Source organism: Hippocampus bargibanti, linkage group LG17 (assembly GCF_051943395.1).
Source record: "Hippocampus bargibanti isolate YZ-2025 linkage group LG17, ASM5194339v1, whole genome shotgun sequence".
NCBI lineage: Eukaryota > Metazoa > Chordata > Actinopteri > Syngnathiformes > Syngnathidae > Hippocampus > Hippocampus bargibanti.
In genome coordinates, this window is record NC_142750.1 from 4,998,673 (window position 1) to 5,021,549 (window position 22,877).

At 40.1% G+C, this 22,877-nt stretch overlaps 2 protein-coding genes across 2 annotated transcripts; both read left to right on the forward strand.

The window, feature by feature from the left end:
* The first annotated feature begins 574 nt into the window (after nucleotides 1-574).
* rab5c (RAB5C, member RAS oncogene family) lies at nucleotides 575-10,503 on the forward strand. Its single transcript, XM_089018250.1, has 6 exons — nucleotides 575-669; nucleotides 5,640-5,916; nucleotides 7,459-7,610; nucleotides 7,776-7,898; nucleotides 7,976-8,069; nucleotides 9,546-10,503. Exons 2-6 carry the CDS (start codon nucleotides 5,748-5,750, stop codon nucleotides 9,680-9,682), a joined length of 675 nt encoding a protein of 224 aa, XP_088874376.1. The 5' UTR covers nucleotides 575-669; nucleotides 5,640-5,747; the 3' UTR covers nucleotides 9,683-10,503.
* Nucleotides 10,504-11,108: 605 nt separating this feature from the next.
* Nucleotides 11,109-21,123, forward strand: kat2a (K(lysine) acetyltransferase 2A). The gene is made up of 17 exons (XM_089018383.1): nucleotides 11,109-11,367; nucleotides 11,643-11,766; nucleotides 13,038-13,183; nucleotides 13,267-13,356; nucleotides 13,448-13,821; nucleotides 13,912-14,018; nucleotides 15,388-15,492; nucleotides 15,575-15,711; nucleotides 16,393-16,601; nucleotides 16,685-16,811; nucleotides 17,827-17,937; nucleotides 18,012-18,155; nucleotides 18,263-18,377; nucleotides 18,460-18,496; nucleotides 19,029-19,092; nucleotides 19,218-19,302; nucleotides 20,043-21,123. Exons 1-17 carry the CDS (start codon nucleotides 11,143-11,145, stop codon nucleotides 20,234-20,236), a joined length of 2,394 nt encoding a protein of 797 aa, XP_088874509.1. The 5' UTR covers nucleotides 11,109-11,142; the 3' UTR covers nucleotides 20,237-21,123.
* The last annotated feature ends 1,754 nt before the right edge of the window (nucleotides 21,124-22,877 follow it).

Here is a 22,877-nt window from a genome sequence, read left to right on the forward strand (position 1 = left end):
TTTCTTCATCGATGGACCACTCCTGTACGACTGAGAGCTTACACAGACATCATGCAGTGATCCATCTTTGACTACGTCCCCAAAATGCATCTCTCGTCTGGCTTGACCGCTTTCGAGCGCCTCGACGTGTCATCGAACATGAATTTGCGCCTTTAAGGTGCCTCACTGTAGTATCAAAAAGATCTGAGATGACCCAGTGTTATGCTTTACAGCCACCAAAGAGCCTAGTCACTATATTTTTATTTATGATTAAACTGTGTCATCGGGGAAAATAGTCCTGAACTCACTCCGGTAAATGACGACTTTACTCTGAGAGCATCCTGTTTGGAGCATTGAATTACAATTCTTGATGGAACAGGAAATGCACTCGAGCGACCCCCGTGAGCATAAACGGGTTAGAAAATTGATGAATGAATGGGAAATAGAATAACCGACAAATAAATACATGTTGATTAATAATCACCATTGGCCAATAAACAATTTTACGAGTTTTTTTTTTACTTTTACCGTTTGCTAATTGTTGTTGTCAGTAGCCAATGTGGTTGTCATTGGTTAGTCAGATGCTGACGTAAAAGTAGGCGGTTCCCGGAAGGAAACGCCACAGAGCCCAAGAAGAAGAAGACGGAGAAGAAGACGGCCGATTTGAACAGCCAAAGAAGAAAAAGTGATGTAAGTCAAATCTATTCAAATCACGCTTATCGATCAGCGGATCAACTCGAGTCGCCTATCTATTAATGTATAATTGGTAGACATTGTGTAGGTTTCTAAAGCGATCTCAGTACAAGTGTCGGGTTTGCTTCGCTAGGTAGCTGGGATCTGAACTGAACGTCCAGTGGGGAAAAATGACGCGACAGTCAAACTGTTCACCCACTTATGACATAATTGTCGCCCACAGTAACGAACCGGAGAAAGCGCCTCCTTGTATTTTCGCTAAACCGCGTTTTCGTTACTTTGACGTTGATCTGCTAACGTAAGCGGAATGTGAAGTTTTTTTTTCTTCGGGGGGAGGGACCTTCCTTCCTTCAGATATCTTTTTTGCATTTAGCTCAGCTGATGATGCTAACGGGCTAGCACTGACTCGGGATCGTGGCCGGAGCTGATGCGAGCCTGGATAATGGAGTAGTTTGAGTGCTTTATATCTTAAAAGTAGCGACTGGCATTTGAAGGGACGTGCAGCGATTGTAGAAAATTGTCATGGTCCATGGTAGAGGGATATACGAACAGCGCACAATCTGCGACGGCGACCCTTGCAAAGGTGCATACGCGCAATAAAAAGCCCATATTTGTTTTATTACCTCTTTCACCCCTTTAAAATGCATGTTAGTGTGCAATAATACACACGCGCGTGCCTTAAATACGCGAGGCGGCACGTGATGCTGAGCTACTTTTTAATTTCGTTGGAACGACAATACTGTCAAAAAATGCAAAAGATTATTTTTTCAACAAATGACTCAATAAACGGGATTAATGATCGCTTTTCATCGACGATACAAATACGTATATGAAAAGCTGCAATTAGGCGGTGTGCAGGTGCACATGCACGGTCAAGATATTAAATGCATGCTAGACGTATTATGCAACTTTGCCTTTGCCCCCTCTTTTATTTTGCTCTCTCTCACCCCACCTTTATGGAATTGTACCTTCATCACAGCTAGCGCTTCAGTGAGAACAAATTACCCAATCACAATACATTATTTCTCTGGGGTGTGCTGGTGTCGTGGATAATAAATATTTAGGTTATATCGATATTCAAGGGAGTCCGAAAAAATATCGATATAACGGACTGGATATATCCGACCCTGTTTGCATGTAATTTTCACCGTGCGTGCATAGAAATAGTATCGATATAACCGGGACTATCGATATATCCGATATCGATATAACGAGACTTTACTGTATTTAGGAGCTACCACGCATCGGAGTGGACACTAGGCTGCTGGACAAAAGAGCAAACTGTTTCCATGTTTGTAAAGTGCACAAAAATCACCAAGATCCATGCATATTGTGCTGCAAATAGTTATACACATTGGAAAGATGCATTTGGTGAAGCATCATTTTCGATTTAAGTTGGGCATTCATTCATTTGAGAGCTGTTATATGTTGCTGCAACATTTGTTTTGAAATACCTGTTGTAAAAAGGATGATAAATACTGCAACATCACTCCTAGTTTTATTGCAAGTTGCACTGATTAAAATGACAAATTGTGTCTTTTTTTGAGGGGGTGTTGCAAAAGAATCAAATATGGAAATAATAGGCATGTGCATACCTGAGCTCTCTGGGAACTGTCATGACATCCGGTGGGAAGTTTGCGCTCTCGAGTCATATTTTTAGTTGTATTAGAAATCAAACCGGAATTGATGCTCGTAATGTGATTTTCACAGGAAAAGGAAATACCAGAGTTTTTTTTCCCCCGACTGGCTTTGCAGCAAACTGCGATTCATGACTTTCCTGTTTGCTTTTCCTGAGTTATGTCACCAGTTTGCATCCCTAAACATTCCCCCTGAAACTCAAAAACATATGCCAGACAGACAAACATATAGCCGAGTCCTTCACTGTTGCTGAGCTTGCGCTTTTTATGAACTGCCTTTGGAGAACTGAGGCGTTGAAATGCAGAAACCGGCAAGTGCCAATTGGACAAAATTAGAGCCGTGCTTTCTAGCAGTCTGCAGATCACATGCATTTTAAAAATCCTTTAAAAAAAAAGGAAATGGCGAGCATAAACAAAAAGCTTGATATTTCACGTTAAGTCAAGAAGCTTCATTTGTAAACAAATACTATTTCACTGTTTGATTCATCTTGTAATCTGATAACATGATGTTCACTGCAGTCGCCACTCTCCCAGAAAGGTTAAAAAGAACACTGTTGGCTTCTGGGGTTCAAATCCTGTATTTCTATGAGAGTTACATACAGTTTTGTCGGAGTGAAATTGAGTTTTTGTAACACATTTAGTAAGGAAGTCGTGAGGCCATGAAGAATATATCACTGGTTCTCCCTCCCCCCCTGACAGCTCCTCCATTCCCCACCTTTCTTTTCACTCTTCATCCAAGTGTCTCTTTTTGCTTTTCGGTCTCTCTCTCGCTCTTTCTCACTCGTTCTATGACCCACTTCCCAGAGGAGGTCCTTTAAGGATGCAAGCAAAGCATCCGTTGAATGTGGAGAAGCTTTGTACTTCCCAGGAAGAAACAAAAAAATGTCTGAATGGAAAGCGATCAGCTGCACTTACACTCAGACACAAAATTGGTTCAGGAAAAAAAAAGGTCATGGAAATAAATTGAGAGACGTGTGCAAAAAATGTATACACTCCAGTGCCAGGGTTTTTGTCATTGTCACTTAAATTCCAGGACCCACTGAATATTGAGTTTTAGGACTTGCATAAACATTCAAAGCGGCGTACATAAGAAACCTTAGACTCTCTTCCTTGATCAGAAAAAAAAAGTTAATTCCTAAATTATATGGGTCTGGAGTTATATGAGCTTGAAATGAGGGTGGCTGTCCAAAATACAATGCAATACATACATATTATCTTCTTCTTATTATTATTAGCTGTTGGCTATCTATTAGCTATTTATTAGCTGTCCATTAGCTAGCTGGCTAGCTATTAGCTGTCTAGCTTTCTGGCTGTAAGCTATCTCGCTGGCTAGCTGTTGGCTTTCTATTCACTATGTATTTGCTATCCCTTAGTTAGCTAGCTAGCTATTAGCTGTCTAGCTGACTGGTTGTAAGCTGTCTGTCTGGCTAGCTGTTGGCTATCTGGCTATCTATTAGATATTTATTTGTTATTCATTAGCTGAGTTACTTCGGGATTGAGTGAACGCTGTTGCGTGTGGCTGCCGCTGCTCACCCACAGAAAAACTGATCCTGTGACTGCAAAGTGACCTTGAGAGTTGAAAGGCGCTTTTAAATGAAATGTATTATTATTATTACATATTGGTTTACACTGTAGAGTGCTTTAACAACAACTGAAACTGGAACAAAGCGCTAGCATGGAAAAAAAGGAAATGCTGCCCCCCTTGTGGAAAAGAAAAAAACGTTGCCCGAGGCCATGGCCACCACTTGATCAGCACCCAAGCATGGAAAAAAACACAACCCGAACAAATTCGGGAATGGCGCTCTACGTCACATTTTCAATTCCCGAATAAAATCGGGAATGGCAGTGAATGAGCTAGTATGATAGCAGCTAAGCTAGCCCTACTTGGTCGGACAGATACAAAACACATTTAGCATGGTTATTTACGTTTCCGCTCTTTGCGCCACATGCATGAATCAGCACGCCAATTGAAAAGCGGCACCGGGGTTTACCCACGTCATATTTTCAATTCCCAAATAAATTCATGAATGGCAATGAATGAGTTAAACATGAATGAAAATCATGAATAACGGCCTGGATTAAAATGACGATACAAAAAAAATGGGGAAAATGTGTCACGTGAAGACAAATGGTAACAAAACAGGCACTTTCAAAATAAAGTCGCGGTCTAACTGTGGGTTTGATCGCATAGGTACCCGTCAGTCTCGTGATTGGCTGCTGTTGAATATTTTACAAGGGGGTCGGGGGGGGGGGTTGTGATCTCCCGTCACATGTTGAAGATTAAGCCAAGCTCAGCAACAAGTCGATTGCATCAGCCGCCATGTTCTAAACTTCATCTTTCGTGACGCCCCTTCGGTCATGTCACATGACCCAGACCAGGTTTCTCCAGACTTTTTTTTGTCCTCTGCGGTTAAAAAAAAGCAAAGCTCTTCGGTTCACTTTCCACTTCCTGCGTTTCCTGTCGTGTCGCCGAGCGCAGAAGTTGGCTCAACTCCATGTTTTGTAACATGTTGGTGCAAGTGTAACTTTCTGGTTTGCATTTATTACTTTACAGTGCTACCTCGGTTTACGAACCGGGGGTGGTGTGAAACATAAAGAGACAGGCAGATGACAGAGAGAGTGAGAAAACACACACACACACACGAAAGGGAGACGACAGAGCTTGAAACAAAAAAAACAAAAGTGGAAAATAAACACAAGTGAAATGGATAGAAAACAGTGAAATTTGGACTTGTTTCAACTTTGCTAGTTCAAAAGCAGAGTGTAGACTGGAAGGTTAAAATATCCCATCAATTAGGCTCCACAAACAACCCGCACAAGCCATCTGTACATTTGATGCAAAAAGCTATCAACTCAGCTAAACAGAACACAATTGATGAGGAACTAGGTAAAATTATCACATAGAAAGCACCTACAAGGGATCATTCCTCAAGATGGTGTAAGAAGAAGGTTACATTCCTCATCAAGTGTTTAATGCTGATGAAAGCGGCCACTCCATTCCATCAAGCCATCATCATCCATCACAAAGGTAATACCATAGCATATTTATTATACATAAAATAAGGTATATTTTGTGTAGTTTTAAGGCTTAGAAAATTACAAAGTAGAACATTATGTTTTATGGGGACCCGGGAACGGATTATTCTCATTTTAATGGTTTCCTATGGGAAATTAATTTTTGGGATACACATTTTTCGCCTTACACACTCTGTCTGGGAACCAATTAAATTCGTGAGCCAAGGTAGCAATGTATTTATATTTTGGGCAGTTACAGTTACAGTGTGCTAGTCTCTGCTTTATAATAACAATAAAATGTCATGTGTTTTTCAGTTCCCCAGGCTTTATCTCCTTTTCCTTTTGACTCCTGCTATAACCGAACCCGGGGCCACCCGACCGCTGCCTCTTATACCTTCCCCCACCCCGAAGAAAGTCCCACCGATGGCCGGACGAGGCGGACCTGCGCGGACCAACGGCGCCGCGGCAGCCAGCAATAAAATTTGCCAGTTCAAGCTAGTTCTGCTGGGTGAATCGGCGGTGGGCAAATCCAGCCTGGTGCTCCGCTTTGTCAAAGGCCAGTTCCACGAGTACCAGGAGAGCACAATCGGAGGTAGGGTTTGAACCTTGGTCAGCGGCAGTGGCGGTCAAAGATTACAAATGTGTTCAAGTATGTTGCTGTGGAAGTGAGAGCTTTGGTTTCCTGCGTCATGTGACAAGGACCTGAGTCAGCAGTTACCATTCGAGGACGGCAGCACAAAACTGCTGAATGGCTAACCAACATTAAGTGCAAGAACTAATTTGGGGCAACTTTACTCATTCACTGCCTGCGCAAAAATGTTTACACTTCAGCGCCAGGGTTTTTGTCATTGTCACTCAAAGTGCAATATTATTATATAGAATATTGAGTTTTAGTACTACATAAACATTCAGTTCAGCTTAAGAAACCTTAGACTCTCTTCTTTCATCAGAAAAAGATTGAATTCCTAAGTTATATGGGTCTGGAGTTATCTGAGCTTGAAATAGGGGCAGCCGTACAAAATACAATAAATACATATTGATTTGTATGGCCCTTCAACAACAACCGAAGCTGTAACAAAGCGCTAACATGGCCAAAAGGCAAATGCTGCACCCTCATGGAAGGGAAAAACATTGCTAGAGGTCTGACCAGCACTTTATGGGCACTCCACGCAAGAAAAAACAAAACCCAAACAAATTTGGAAATGGCGCTACACGTTACACTTTTCAATTCGCGAATAATAATAATAATACATTTCATTTATAAGCGCCTTTCAAAACTCTCAAGGACATTTTACAGTCACAGGATAAGTTTTTCTGCGGGTGAGCAGCGACAGCCACACGCGCCAGCGTTGACTCAATCCGGAAGTAACGCACACATAATATAATCATAATCTTAATATGATATCATAAGAATACATTTTATTTCAATATGGCAGCATAAGTTAAAAAAAGGAAATAATACAAATAGTCTTTTTTTTATCCAACACTAAATGAATGCAGTAGACCACAGGTGTCAAAGTCAAGGCTCGGGGCCAATTCCGGCCCGCCACATCATTTTTTTCGGCCCGCGAAAGCAAATCAAACTTGTGAAATTCCATGATGGTTGCTAAAATCCTAACCAAATGTTCATATTTTTGGATGTAAACCACAATAACAGTCATTATGCTTGACTTCAGATTTGAAAACTAGTTATTCATTAATTTGTTGTGCGCTCTATATGTACAGTAAAGTCTCGTTATATCGATATTCAAGGGAGCCCGAAAAAATATCGATATAACCGGGACTATCGATATATCCGACCCTGTTTACATGTAATTTTCTCCGTGCGTGCATAGAAATAGTATCGATATAACCGGGACTATCGATATATCCGATATCGATATAACGAGACTTTACTGTAATATGTGGAGGGGATTAAACATTCGAATGGCTTCCCCAAATTCATAATGGCCCTCGAGAGGAAACCATAACTACAATGTGGCCCGCGGCAAAAAAATTACTTTGACACCCCTGCAGTACACCAATAATATTTTTTTCTCCAATGTACAAAAATACACTCCGCATTTGAAATTTTCCCTTTTGGCCAAGACGTACAAGATAAGTATAACAGACTTTGCTTTGCTTCCCTTCTTAGCGGCCTTTCTCACACAGACGGTATGCTTGGATGACACAACAGTCAAATTTGAGATTTGGGACACTGCGGGCCAGGAGCGTTACCACAGCTTGGCACCCATGTACTACAGAGGCGCACAGGCAGCCATTGTTGTCTATGACATCACTAACACAGTGAGTGATAAGCTCAGATGGACTGATTTTTGTTTATGTTTTTCTATTGGTGCGCTGTCCTTTGTCCTCCTATTTGGGTTGATGATTACCTCATTCTTAAAGACATTTGTGCTTGTTACTTGGTCTTATGTAGCACATAAAACATTTTTTTTTGTTTTCTTAAAGGATACGTTCACACGTGCAAAGAACTGGGTGAAAGAGCTTCAGCGACAGGCCAGCCCGAATATTGTTATTGCCCTGGCAGGGAATAAAGCAGATTTGGCCAACAAGAGAGCTGTCGATTTCCAGGTAAAGATTGTAAAAGAATACATTTTTAATGTATGGGATTAACTTGCGTGTGTGTTTTTCTATTCCGCTCTCATCAGGAGGCACAAGCATACGCCGATGACAACAGTTTGCTCTTCATGGAGACATCGGCGAAGACCGCCATGAATGTGAATGAGATTTTTATGGCGATAGGTAAGCATTATATTTATAGCTATCTGCTATCTATTTACTAACCCCGTGAGCTAAGTTGTTTGAGGCCTTACATGCTAAACTAGCTGTTAGATATCTATTAGTTAGCTAGCTTGCTATCTATTTGAGTTACTTTCCGGGTTGAGTGAATGATGGCGCGTGTAGCTGCCGCTTACATGCTAAACTAGCTATTAGCTATTTATTAGCTAGCTAAACTAGCTATTAGACTATAGATTAGAGTGAACAGTGGCGCGTTTGGCTGCCACTGTTCACCCACAGAAAAACTTATCCTGATACTGTAAAGTGACCTTGAGAGTTTTGAAAGGCGCTTACAAATGAAATGTATTATTATTATTTTTTAAAACGGCTGTATGCTTTGGAGAAAGGAAATGGCCTCACTTGACAGAGATGAGTAGAAATGTATATAATATTACATTGTATTTCTAAGCGCCTTTCAAAACTCTCAAGGATTACAGTCACGGAATCAGAATTTTTTTTTTAATGCGGGTGAGCAGCGGCAGCCATTCGTGCCAGCATTCACTCAACCCGGAAGTAATACAAACTCACACCACTCATGCGAGTGTGCGTATATAGACAGACAATACAATACATCCGAATTGACATAGCGCTTACACAACAGCTCCAGCTTTAACAAAGCGCTTCACATAATAGTCAACACAAAGCAAAATAATAAACACAACAGGAACATAAAAATATGGACAGTTATGCAATCTTAATGACACTCCTCACGTATTCTATGTGAATTGATTATTATTTTCTATTTACCATATAATGTAACTCCTTATTTGGTCAATTACCAAAAAAAAACAGATTTTCCGATGTATAACGCGCACCCAAAAGCCTTGATTTTCTTGAAAAGATAACCCTGCGCCTTATATGCAGGTGCGCCTTATGTGTGAAGTCATATTGAGCCACAACAGGTCTTGCAATTGCTGTCAGCAGCCACTATTTCCCCCTGTAGAATAAGTAGTACGTACCCCCAGTCTCTACTATAGCGCCTTATAATGTGATTTGCCTTATATTTTGAAAATTTATATATTTAAATATTTTTGGAGAACTTTTTTATTAATTGAAGGTGTGCCTTATACTCTGTTGGCCTTATACAGTAAAGTCTCGTTATATCGATATTCAAGGGAGTCCGAAAAAATATCGATATAACCGGGACTATCGATATATCCAACCCTGTTTGCATGTAATTTTCTCCATGCGTGCATAGAAATAGTATCGATATAACCGGGACTATCGATATATCCGATATCGATATAACGAGACTTTACTGTATATGGAAAAAGTTATAAATAACACGATCTCGGGTGTGCTTTATACGCCAGTGTGCCTTATACACCGGTAAATACGGTACACTGTTGGCTTTTTATTGACTGACAAGAATACAAGAACTTTCTGTACGTGCATACAAGTGGTTGAAAAACAATTCCACCTATTTCTGATCCTTCTCAGCCAAAAAGCTTCCCAAGAATGAGCCTCAGGGCGGGCCAGGCGGCGGTGGACGGGCCCGAGGGGGCGTGGACCTTCAGGAGTCGGCACCCCAGGGCCGCAGCAGCCAGTGTTGTGGAGGCAGCAGCGGGGGCAACTAACCGTTACGATGCTTCCTCTATGTCTCTGATCCCTGCCACTTAACCAGCTCGGATGAAGCGGACCGGATATGATAAGACAGCTGTTAAACAACGTCATCGCGTTGGGACCAAAACACAGCAGAAATTACGGAACTGTTTGGCTGATGACATCATCGGCCTGGCGACCAATCATGTTTAAGGCCCCAACCTCAAAATAAAAACTCTCGATGGTGGATTCTTAGGGGAACAAACATCATAGTCATGGTATTATTAAAGATGTTTCTGTATAGTGTAGAGAAGTAATGCAAGAAGAAGGAATAAAAATATGGAGAACAGGTGGACTTCCTTGTAGAATTATAGCTGCAATATTGTCCTTTCAATATTATAACATCTGTTGGACACTGATTTATTTTTTATTTGATTTTTTTTTTAGACTACCCAACCATAAAAACAGTAACGCAACATTAACATCACTGCCAGCCATATGTAGTTTGAACATTAAACATAAAAAAAAACAATACATTTGTTTTTTGTTTATTTGTATGGAGATATGTGGAGTTCAAAACCAATCGGAAACAAACAACTTCATCTTTCTCTTTGTTTATTTTTTGATTTTGTCTCACGTCTTAATTCTGGATTTCTGAATCTATAGTATTAAATGCACTGGTTCTGTCTCATCTTTGTGAATCGAAGCTTTTCGACTCAGCGTTTTTTCTGTCCCATCATCTTTGTGAATCGAGCTACTTGCCTTGGATTTCTTCATTTGTACTACGCGTAGAAGAGTGACAAGGAGAGTGGAGAAAAGAAAATGTAATTTTACCAATAAACCGAGAGCAGTTATATTTTTTTTTCCTGAGTCTTCTTGATGATTTTTTAAAATGTATTCTTTATTTCTTTATTTTTTTTATTTTCATATCTATTTTTAATCTTTTGAATTGAAGAATATATATATTAAATATGTATTTTTTACGTTTTACAGATCAGTCCCTCAATGGAGAAATGTGTCAGAAAATATATTTTAATCGAACACTATTCACTCCCAACGTTAACGTGAAAACTACATTACCCACAATCCTTATGGAAACGTTTTTGCGTTGCCTTCAAAGTTGATGAAAAAGTAGGGGAGTTTGAGGTAATATCTCCACAAATTGCGTTGCTTTTTTTAGCTGGTTAGTTACAGTACGATGAAGTATTATCGTAGTTAATTTATAAATATCTCAAACAAAAATATTTTTGATCAATGTATGCAACGGTAAATGCACTGTAATTTGGTTGTCAACAATAAGAACATTCCAGTAATCAGTAACATATGGCTTCAAAGTTTAAATATTAGACACAATATCGACAACAACAGCAAAAAAAATCAATTAATTCAAAACGGATAGCAAATTAATCACTTTCTGGGAAAATTCCCAGCCATTTGCAAACGCAACCAATGAGCTCACGGCCCACCGAAGAAGAAGTAGAAGAAGACGTTTGAAATGTCGGACCCGGCGGCGCAGGGCCTGCAACCCCGGCATCTCCAAGCCCAGTCGGCTGCAGGGTCGACTGGCTCCGGCGCCGCAACCGGCTCCGGTTCGGGTAACAGTGACCCAGCCAGGCCAGGGCTAAGCCAGCAGCAACGCGCTAGCCAAAAGAAAGCCCAAGTTCGAGCCTTTCCAAGGGCGAAGAAGCTCGAGAAACTTGGCGTTTTCTCTGCATGCAAGGTACTTAGCTAACCAGTTAGCCCGGCTGGCTAATATTCAAAACAGCACTCCACTAGAATGATTGTGATTATTCATTTACTATGTCGTCAGTGAAGAAGTTATAAACACCTAGCTACATTAGCTAATGTTTCGCGTGTAGCTTGGTTCGTGAGCAGCTCTACCCATTAAATTATTTAAAAATAAATGTTAGCATCAATTGCCCAGCAATAACGATGTAGTCCACTGGATGTTGTTACAACCCGTTCATTGCCACTGCTATGTCTGTTCGTGTCCAGGCTAGTGACACCTGTAAATGCAACGGATGGAAGAACCCGAACCCCCCCACGGCACCCCGTGTGGACCTGCAGCAACATGCCGCCAGCCTGAGCGAGCCATGCCGCAGTTGTGGACATGCTCTTGGTACGCACCGCCGCGCCAAAGTAGCTTCCTCAAAATTTATATATAATAATTATAATAATTCAAAAGAAAGAAGGAAATGGTCAGTGACCCTTGGGACACCTTCTTATAGAGTCGCTGAATAATTTAGTCTCCAAACCATTTATTTTAAACTCATTCACTGCCAGATGTGCAAAAATGTTTACACTCCAGTGCCAGGGTTTTTGTCATTATCACTTGAATTCCAGGACCCATAGAATATTGAGTTTTAGGACGATAAAAATAAATAAATACAGAGATAGAAACCTTCCACTCTCTTCTTTCATAAAAAAAAAATAGTTAATTCCTAAATTATATGGGTCTGTAGTTATGAGTTAGAAATGAGGGTGGCTTATTGGCACCCAAGCATGAAAAAAAAAACAAAACTCAACACATTTGGGAATAGCAGTGAATGAGCTAAGGAGCGGGGGATATTTTACAAGTTATCAAATGTCATTTTCCGTCAAGTGGTATTATACCAACAAGAATCGCACATTTCAAAATAAAACAATTTAATCGCTGCTGTAGTAGCGTATCTGAAAATGTTACAAATTTAGTTACAACCCTCACTGATAACAATGAGTTCAGACGCAGTATAACAAGGAAATTTAGCGAGCATCCATGTCACCAGTGGCAAAACTTAGTGTTTGGGTCATTATTGCATTAATAACCCCAATGGGGCTGTTACATTGGATATGAAGTGCGCATTTTGAGAACAAAGATTACTTCAGATTTTGTATTTGACTCCATTTTCCACATTGTTTTGTTAAATACATTGCGCTTTGCTGCTCAGAAAAACTGACCCTGTGACTGTAAAGTGACCTTGAGAGTTTTGAAAGGCGCTTAGAAATGAAATGTATTATTATTATAATAACTAATGGATAGCTGGCTCGCTAGTTGGATCGCTAATAGATAGCGGGTTAGATAGCTAGCTAGGAGGCCACCTCGATAGCTGGCTGTAAGCCACCTGGATAGCTAGGTGGCTTCCTAGCTAGCTATCTATTTGCTGTCTAGCTGGCGAGCTAGCTATCTATTAGTTATTTATTAGCTAGCTATCTAACTTTCTATCTATATGAGTTATTTCGGGTTGAGTGAACGCTGGCGCATGCGGCTGCCGCTGCTCACCCACAGAAAAACTGATCCTGTGACTATAAAGTGACCTTGAGAGTTTTGAAAGGCGCTTAGAAATGAAATTGATTATTATTATTATTATTTGTGCCAGTGACTTCTCACCTACATTCTATCACCTCTTCCAGCCGATCACGTATCCCATCTGGAGAATGTGTCAGAGGATGAGATCAACAGGCTTCTGGGAATGGTGGTGGATGTGGAGAACCTGTTCATGTCTGTACATAAAGAGGAGAACACGGACACCAAGCAAGTCTACTTCTACCTGTTCAAGGTGAGCACACACGCTAATCAGTGACTGGAGGGGGGAAAAAATCAAAATCACCCCCGTGTCTAATAAATTGATTTTTTTTGTAGCTGCTGAGGAAATGCATCCTGCAGATGAGCCAACCGGTGGTGGAAGGATCACTGGGTAGTCCGCCTTTTGAGAAACCAAACATTGAGCAGGTGTGAGTGTGTGAAAAAGGAAAACTGCCATCAATTTTTGCTTCGAAGTCAACACAAAAAAAAAAATGTCACCCTCTGTTCCTCTCCAAAGGGCGTGTTAAATTTTGTACAATATAAATTCAGCCACCTGGCGCCCAAAGAGCGTCAAACCATGTTTGAGTTGTCCAAGATGTTCCTGCTGTGCCTCAACTACTGGAAGTTGGAGACGCCTACTCAGTACCGGCAGCGCACGCAGAAAGACGACGGCACGGCCTACAAGGTGGACTATACGCGCTGGCTATGCTACTGCCACGTGCCGCAGAGTAACGACAGCCTGCCGCGTTACGAGACCACGCACGTCTTCGGGCGCAGCTTGCTCAAGTCCATCTTCACCGTCACGCGGCGCCAGCTCCTTGAAAAGTTCCGCGTGGAAAAGGACAAGCTGCTCCCTGAGAAGCGAACGCTAATCCTGACGCATTTCCCGAAGTATGTCTGACGCAATCACTCCGAACTGGCGTTCTCGCTCTCTTAGTTCATTTTTTTTTTAAAGATGCTAATTTAAAATGTTTTCAACAGGTTTCTGTCGATGCTTGAGGAGGAAATCTACGGTGAGAATTCTCCTATCTGGGAGCCCGACTTCACCGTGCCTGCCGCCGATGGAACGCAACTGGGGCATCAAATGGGTGAGGAGATGGGGGAGAGCGCTTTGGGCGGCTAGCTTACTTGCTTTGGGCGGCTAGCTTACTTGTCACATACAATAATTATCAAAGGATGGATGTCTCATCAATTGCATACCTGCCAATTACTCCAGTTTTGCCGTCATTAGTACGTTTTTGTGATACGGTTTATAAATGAAAATTTCCAATAAAAACAATAAGTCAAAAATAATCAAAATGTTCATTCAAAACACGAGATCGCTAAGTATCGTATCTAAATATAGAACAGGTGATCGTCTCAGTGCCAGCTTTTAGCTTCCTTTAGCTAGCTAGCAAGCTAGCTAGCTAACTATCCAAGTTATCCCATGACTTTAAAGTGACCTTGAGAGTTTTGAAAGGCACTTATAAATGAAATGTATTATTATTATTATTATTATTATTTTATTTTTATTATTATTATTATTATTATTAGCTATCTATTAGCTAGCTAGCTAGCGAGAGTGCAATCCAACAATGGCAAATCTTAGTCTGACTCCATTTTCCACATTGTTTTGTTAAATACGTCGCACTTTGCTGCTCAGAAAAACTGACCCTGTGACTGTAAAGTGACCTTGAGAGTTTTGAAAGGCGCTTAGAAATGAAATGTATTATTATTATAATAACTAATGGATATCTGGCTCGCTAGTTGGATAGCTAATAGATAGCGGGTAGATAGCTAGCTAGGAGGCCACCTCGATACCTGGCTAGGAAGCCACCTGGATAGCTAGATGGCTTCCTAGCTAGCTATCTATTTGCTGTCTAGCTGGCAAGCTAGCTATCTATTAGTTATCTATTAGCTAGCTAACTAACTTTCTATCTATATGAGTTACTTCCGAGTTGAGTGAACGCTGCCGCTCCTCACCTACTGCAAAACTTATCCTGTGACTTTAAAGTGACCTTGAGAGTTTTGAAAGGCGCTTACAATGAAATGTATTATTATTATTATTATTATTACCCCGCAGAATATTGACTTTTAGGAACATTCAATGCAGCGTAACAAACCTTAGACCACACGTCTCAAAGTCAAGGCCCGGGAGCCAAATCCGGCCCACCACATCATTTTTTTCGGCCCGCGAAAGCAAATCAGACTCGTGAAATTCCATGATGGTTGCTAAAATCCTAACCAAAATGTCATATTTTTGTATGTAAACCACAATAACAGTCATTATTCTTGACAGATTTGAAAACTAGTTATTCATTAATTTGTTGTGTGCTCTATATGTAATATGTGGAGGGGATTAAACATTCTAAAGGCTTAGTATATCTTTGGCTTGGATCAACATTTGTATGGTGTTTTTCAGCTTGTGTATTTGGAGTGTAAAATTCAATGAAATAACAGAATCGATTGGTTCTCCAGTGATCAGTCCGGCGCCGGTATCAGGCTCGTCCGCCCTCTCCAAGGCTCTGAGCTCAACTTCGTCTCCGAGCAGTCTGGATGCGTCAGTTTCCGAGCCGATTCCAGGTCGCCATCTTTGACGCGTTCATTCAACCCTGCCAAATAATTATGTATTCTTAAGATTACTTTTTTTCCCCTCCCTTTTCAGGCGAGAAGCGTAAACTCCCCGAGGCACTGACGCTGGAGGATGCAAAACGCATCCGTGTGATGGGCGACATTCCCATGGAGCTCGTCAACGAAGTCATGATGACCATCACGGACCCCGCCGCCATGTTGGGTCCCGAGGTCGGTCACGTGATGCATACGTGTTACCGTATTTATTTGAGTATAACGCACAACCCTAATTTTCAATTCAAAATCGGTACAACACTTTGTTTCGCTTTTTCTTGGCTCAGACCAAGCAATGTAAGTGACCACACATGCGTGCGTCCGTGATAAAAATCATTTCTTGACAATGTAAACTTCTTCACTTTCTTCTGAGTTTGAATTCAGAAATAGTAATCAACAATATTAAAAAAAAAAAGGAATGCGCTTTCCGAGAATCGAAACTGAGCAAGACTATGAGAATAGCCATGGAAATGCTTCCACCTTCTGGAAGGGATTTTATAGCATCTAACATACCCGGATCAACACGGTGTTTTTAGATGAAAAAAAAGTACCCAGAATGCATTGTGTGTCGCTTTCTCGATCAGGGGCGTTCCAAATGTGACGTCACTTCAGGCATCGTCATCAACTCGAAAACAAGACTTCCTAAATATTCAGCGGCTGTCTTAAAACGTAAAATATCGCTATATATAGGGAATCTTTGTAAAATGCGCTCAGTAGAAGTCATTTGAAGTGATTTTACAAGTTATGGACGCAACTTATTCGGAGGTGTCGGTTGTCCTTTAACTGCGTGATGGCAAATTTAGATTTTTTTTTTAAAGAAATAGAACAGATGTAATGAAGCGCATTTCTATTTGGCAGACCAACCTGCTAACGCCCAACGCGGCCCGCGACGAGACGGCCCGTCTGGAGGAACGTCGCGGGATCATCGAATTCCACGTCATCGGCAACTCGCTGTCGCAAAAGTCCAACAAGAAGATCTTAATGTGGCTGGTGGGCCTGCAGAATGTCTTCTCGCACCAGTTACCTCGCATGCCCAAGGAGTACATCACGCGCCTCGTCTTTGACCCGTAAGATCTATCACCCATCGTACTGCGCGCGAATGCTGGCTCCTGATATCGCCCACGTTTTTCTTTCTTTTTCTCCCAAACAGGAAGCACAAGACTCTCGCCCTCATCAAAGATGGCCGTGTCATTGGGGGCATCTGTTTTAGGATGTTTCCCACTCAGGGCTTCACAGAGATTGTCTTCTGCGCCGTTACTTCCAACGAGCAGGTCAAGGTAGGCCAAATGACTTTGCTATTTTTATTTGATAGATATATTGATAGCTAGCTAGATAGATAGGTAGGTAGGTCGCTTTATTACAATTTGTTTTCTGATTTTGAAACTTTTTTTTTTTCATTTAATTTTCAACACAATCTTCTACCCCTTTGTCTTCTCCCAAGTATTCCGAAGGATTAAAGGATAACCGACGTCACTTTTTTGTTTCTTAACTGACATCAGAAAAACGTTTTATAGCATCTAAAATAACCAAAAAACACAGGCTGATATTTTTAGTCAAATGCAAAACACCAATAAAAATAACTTAAAGTGTGCTAAAACTGCAACAAAATGAGCTGCGAATTGGGGATTTTTAGAAAGTCACGCCCCCAGTTTGTGACGTCACGCCAGGACGTCTTGCATTGCTTGAGAATCAAAACAATGGCTTCAGATTCGGAGAATATGCTTTCTTGTTACACCTCAAGTTGTGAATATGAATCAAATAGTTCTGAAGAGGAAAGCATACATGTTTGCAATCGATTAAGTAATTTTTTCCATGCCATTTTGAGGCAACATTGGGGAGAAACGATCAGCAGAAAAGAGGCACAAAATGGCGACCTCCTGTGGCCACCTCCGTTTCCACATGCTGATAAATTCCTTATATGGAGCTTGGACACCCTCTTCTGGCAGCTTTTGGGTGCAACACAAGGTTTTCAGACCAAACAATACAATCAAAATACATTGACGTGATGGAAGGACTGCTACAATGTGTCTTTTTTCGGTCAGGGGGCGTTCCTTTAGTGACGTCACGTACGGACTCGTCACTAACTCCAAAACAAGACTTCCTGAATATTCAGCGCAAGTCTTAAAACGTAAAATATAGCTATATGCGGTGGAATCTTTTTAAAATACGCTCAGTAGAAGTCATTTGAAGTCATTTTACAAATTATGGACACAACTTGTCCGGTGACGTCGGTTGTCCTTTAAACTTAAAACTGAAACCTCACCTTTGCTCGCTCCTCTGCCTTTCCATCAGGGCTACGGCACGCACTTAATGAACCACCTCAAGGAGTACCACATCAAACACAACATCCTCTACTTTCTCACCTACGCCGACGAGTACGCCATTGGCTATTTCAAGAAGCAGGTGAGCTCCTCAAACTAACCCTCAAACCATTTTCCCCTCATGTTTGACTGCTTTCCTCCTTTTTTTTTTGCCAGGGTTTCTCCAAAGACATCAAAGTGCCCAAAGGTCGCTACCTGGGCTACATTAAAGACTACGAAGGAGCCACGTTGATGGAGTGCGAGTTGAACCCTCGGATTCCTTACACGGAGCTGTCGCACATTATCAAGAGGCAGAAAGAGGTTTGCAGTCTTAATTTAACATGTTTACTACATTTTTTTGTCGTCACTTGAAATTTCCACGCTCACGCACTAAATAACTCAAATCGTTCCCTCAAACCCCTCGTCAGATCATCAAGAAGCTGATCGAGAGGAAACAGAGTCAGATCAGGAAGGTCTATCCTGGTCTCACCTGCTTCAAGGAGGGCGTGCGACAAATCCCCGTTGAGAGTATTCCCGGCATACGTCAGTTGTTTTTTTTTTTTTCTCATCACAAATAACGGTATTAGCGACCTGAAATGCACTAATATTTTTGTTTTTCTTCCAGGAGAAACAGGATGGAAACCAAGCGCAAAGGAGAAAGTGTAAGTGCAATACAATACAATGCAATACATACATATATTGATTTATATAGCACTTTAACAACAGCTGAAGCTGGAACAAAGTGCTTAACATAGCAATTGACATGTTGCAAGAAGAGCTCCAATAAGTTGACCTAAGAAAATAGTCTGCAACAAAATATTTGTCTTCCCGCCATATGTTAGTGTTTGTGTCTTAGCACAATAACGGTATAAGCGAGCACTCATGTTTTTGCTTTTATTTTGAAAATAGTCTGCACAAAATATTCGTCTTAAGACTTCACTGTCAAAAGACATAACGTGCCCTTGAGCGTTTTAAAACACACTTAGAAATAAAATGTATTATTATTATTATTATTATTATTATTATTATTATTATTATTATTATTATTATTATTATTAAACATTCTGCTTTTTTTAAAGATTGTGATTTGTAATGGACAGTAACTGTTGGATGCTGGACAGCTTCAAAATTTAAAATAGAGATTTTTGTCATTTGTTCTAATTTTGGTGCTAACAATAAGTACTTGTTTTGTAGAAAAGAAGTGAAGGACCCTGACGTGTTATATAACATGCTCAAGAACCTGCTGGCCCAAATAAAGGTACGACTGACATACAGATAGTAGCGTGTCCAGTTTAAAAAGCATTTGGTGTCTCGAGCTCATTGACATCATTTATACTCTGAAAAATATTTTCTTTTTACTTTCTTTTTTTGGGGGGAGGGTAGACTCATCCTGATGCTTGGCCATTCATGGAGCCCGTCAAGAAATCCGAAGCACCCGATTACTATGAGATCATTCGCTTCCCCATTGGTATGCTGACACTCATTCCATAAAAGTACATAATAATGAGATGTGAACTATTGGATTGGATTGGATTAGCCTTTATTAGTCTCACAGTGGAGAAATGTACATTTCACAGCAGCAAAGTGATGAAAGTATGAGGAAAGGAAAGGAAGAAGTAGAAAAACAAAATGCAGGATTTGCTGTAAAGGCAAGTCTTGCATTTTGGCCATCTTGAAGTCAAAACCAAAAACTAAATAACAAAATACTATGACACAAGATAAAAGACACAGACAGTCAATCAATCCGAATCAGAAAGCCTTTAATAGTCCCACAATGGGGACATTTGCAAAATGTTCTTATAAATTAAATGTATCATTATTGTTATCATCAAATCTACAGTAAAGTCTCGTTATATCGATATCGGTTATATCGATAGTACTGCTTATTACGATACTATTTCTATGAACGCAAGGAGAAAATTTACATGCCGCAGGATCGGATATATCGATAGTCTGGTTATATCGATATTTTTTCCCGACTCCCGAGAATATCGATATAACGAGACTTTACTGTACTTAATGTTAAAAATAATATCTTAAAACAGATCACAAATTCTAAATGTTGTCAACTGAAATGCATGATAGGGAAGTTGAAGTTAATATGTTACTTTGTTTCATTGTAGTATAATTCCGTCATAGAGACAAACAATGCCTTTTTTTGCACAGACGAGAAATAAATAAGCCCGTTTTGTTTGCAACTCTCCGCAGACCTGAAGACCATGACAGAGCGCCTGAAAAATCGCTACTACGTGACCAAGAAGCTGTTCATCGCCGACCTGCAACGCATCATTACAAACTGCCGCGAGTACAACCCGCCCGACAGCGAGTACTGCAAGTCAGCCAACACCCTCGAAAAATTCTTTTACTTTAAGCTCAAAGACGGTGGCCTCATTGAAAAATGAACTTTTTCTTGTTGTTGTTGTTGTTGTTATTGCTGGGTTTTGATTATTTTATTGTTTTTTTTTTTTTTTTTGCGCAGGAGTCGAACACGACACAACACATTACCAAAGTTTTACACCAAACACCAACTTTATTTATAAGATGCAAACATCATTCCACATGTCCGGTCGCCAAAAACTGGACCTCGGGGACTTGAAAGCCATGTTGCCTTCGGTTACTGACACACTTGAAGCTCCCTGCTGCATTTTTTTCCCCTTTGTTGTCTATTTTTGTATATAAAATTATATTTAAAAAAAAGCATACAAAATGGAGTTTGTGCTCGATAAATGACACATGTTCAAATTAACGTTTTAAATCTTGTCGCCATCACTGTCGCAAAAAAACATTTTTTTGTGCTAAAAACATGATTAAAAGAAGAGAACAGAGGTCAGAAGTAAATTTGCTGCACCTCTGTCTTAAAATGTGTGCTTAAGAAATGCATTAATTGGGTTCTACGCAATAATTTGCTGCCTTCACAAACTTCCGGTTAACAAAAAATTGCGGTTGTTTTCGACTTGAACCATCAAGTGTTAGATATTCATGACATCATGGTTTCAATGCTACTTTACCGTCCGTCACTGTCGGACTGTTCACAACAATAAAGTTAAGTGTGATTTGGGCGTTATTTTTTCATTTGTACACACGTCGGGCCCGCAAAGCCTCATAAAAAAGAAAGAAAATTGATGACTGAAGAGAAGTACACTGTGACTTTAACTGTCGCGTTGCCATAATAATAATATAATAATAATACATTTAATTTCAAGCGCCTTCAAGGGAGTCTGCATTGTGTCTGCATTGTGCATCCTCTTCTCTCACACCAGCTACCTTCATGTCCTCTTTGACAGCATCCATAAACCTCCTCTTCTATATTTTTAATTATATTAATATTCATGTTTAAATTAAACCTCATTTTAACTTTTTTTTCACTCTTGCCTCGATTACCCTGTTGATTTAGAGTTTGATGTCTTAAATATCCCATAGAGGGCGCTGTTGTGTCAGGAATCGTGCACATAAAAAGCAAAGCATCAATTTGTATGTTACTTCCGGGTTGAGTGAACGCTGGCGCCAATGGCTGCCGCTACTTACCCCCAGAAAAAAAGGTTCTCATCTCGGGACTGTAAAGTGTCTTTGAGAGTTTTGAAAGGCACTTAAAAATAAAATGCACTGTATTATTATTAACATTATTATTATTAGTATTATTAGTATTATAGTAAATAGCTAAAATGGCTACATTTAATAGCTAAAAATACAAATAGCTAAAACTTGCTGAAAATAAATTGCTAAAAATACAATAGCTAAAAAAACAATAGCTAAATAAATAGCTAAAAATACAATTAAAAGAAACATAAATTTCCAATAAAATACCAATATTCAATGAATTGTATGCGTAGGACAAATAATAATACTACTACTACTACTACTAATAATAATAAATACATTTCATTTCTAAGCGCCTTTCAAAACTTTCAAGGTCATTTTACAGTCACAGGATACGTTCTTTTCTGTGGGTGAGCAGCGGCAGCCCACAATCGCCAGCGTTCACTCAACGCTCAATAACTCAGATAGAAAGCTAGCTAGCTTGCTAATAGCTAGTAAACAGATAGCCAGCCAGATATCTAACAGTTGGCCAACCAGGTAGCCAGCCAGATTGCTAACAGACATCAAATAGATAGCTAGCTAGGTCGCCAGCTAGATAGCCATATAGCTAATAGACAGAAAATAGCTAGCTAGCTAGGTAGCCAGCTACATAGCCAGATAGCTAACTGACAGCAAATAAATAGCTATTCAGGTAGCCAGTCAGGTAGAATAATCCATTTGATTTCTAAGCGCCTTTCAAAACTCTCAAGGACACTTTCTATTATTAATTGAATCTAAAAATACTTTGAGGAATTTTACAAGTACCGTACTGAATTCAAATATTTGAAAATAAAGTAAACATCAGAGCCTTCCGAAACAATTGCAAATACAAAAATAATCATTCAAACAACTATAAAAATTTAAATATTTACAATAAATAATGAAAAAAAACTAATAAAATAATCAACAGAAAATAACTGTACTGTATATGTATAAGATGAAGGAGTCATTATGTGAAATTAGCCTTAGCGTTTCAGTTTAACCAAACATTGCAAAACATTACTTTTGACACTTTTAATGAATTAAAAACTAACAATTTGTAAAAGATATACAGTCATTATATTTCATATTGTATTTCTGCATCGCTAATGTGCTCGTGTATTACAGCCCGGCTCATTGAACACAAATTTAACATCATCGCGAGTCGCGGAAGAAAGCACAACTAATTGATCTCAGTGGCATCAATCAATCATCGAATGCAAATGATAGAAATAAATGTTTTTTTCTCTCTCTCTCTCACACACACACACACACACACACACACACACACACACACACACACACACACACACACACACACACACACACACACACACACACGCACACACACACACACAAGACGGAACTGAGTCTGACTTGTTGGGGAGTAGGTAGAAACTGATATGATTGACTGTGAGCCGACTCAGCGTCTCTAATCAACGCTGATTATTTCCTTTTGCGCATGCAGAGCACATTGATTGCAATTTG

What these genes read in the sequence shown, in the direction of transcription:
- kat2a (XM_089018383.1), top strand. Translation starts at nt 11,143, where the DNA reads ATGTCGGACCCGGCGGCGCAGGGCCTGCAACCCCGGCATCTCCAAGCC. An exon ending in ATCCTGACGCATTTCCCGAA is followed by an intron (nt 13,822 to 13,911) that starts GTATGTCTGACG and finishes TGTTTTCAACAG; the next exon opens with GTTTCTGTCGATGCTTGAGG. An exon ending in TGAGAGTATTCCCGGCATAC is followed by an intron (nt 18,378 to 18,459) that starts GTCAGTTGTTTT and finishes TTTTTCTTCCAG; the next exon opens with GAGAAACAGGATGGAAACCA.
- rab5c (XM_089018250.1), top strand. Translation starts at nt 5,748, where the DNA reads ATGGCCGGACGAGGCGGACCTGCGCGGACCAACGGCGCCGCGGCAGCC. An exon ending in CCAGGAGAGCACAATCGGAG is followed by an intron (nt 5,917 to 7,458) that starts GTAGGGTTTGAA and finishes TTCCCTTCTTAG; the next exon opens with CGGCCTTTCTCACACAGACG. An exon ending in AGAGAGCTGTCGATTTCCAG is followed by an intron (nt 7,899 to 7,975) that starts GTAAAGATTGTA and finishes CGCTCTCATCAG; the next exon opens with GAGGCACAAGCATACGCCGA.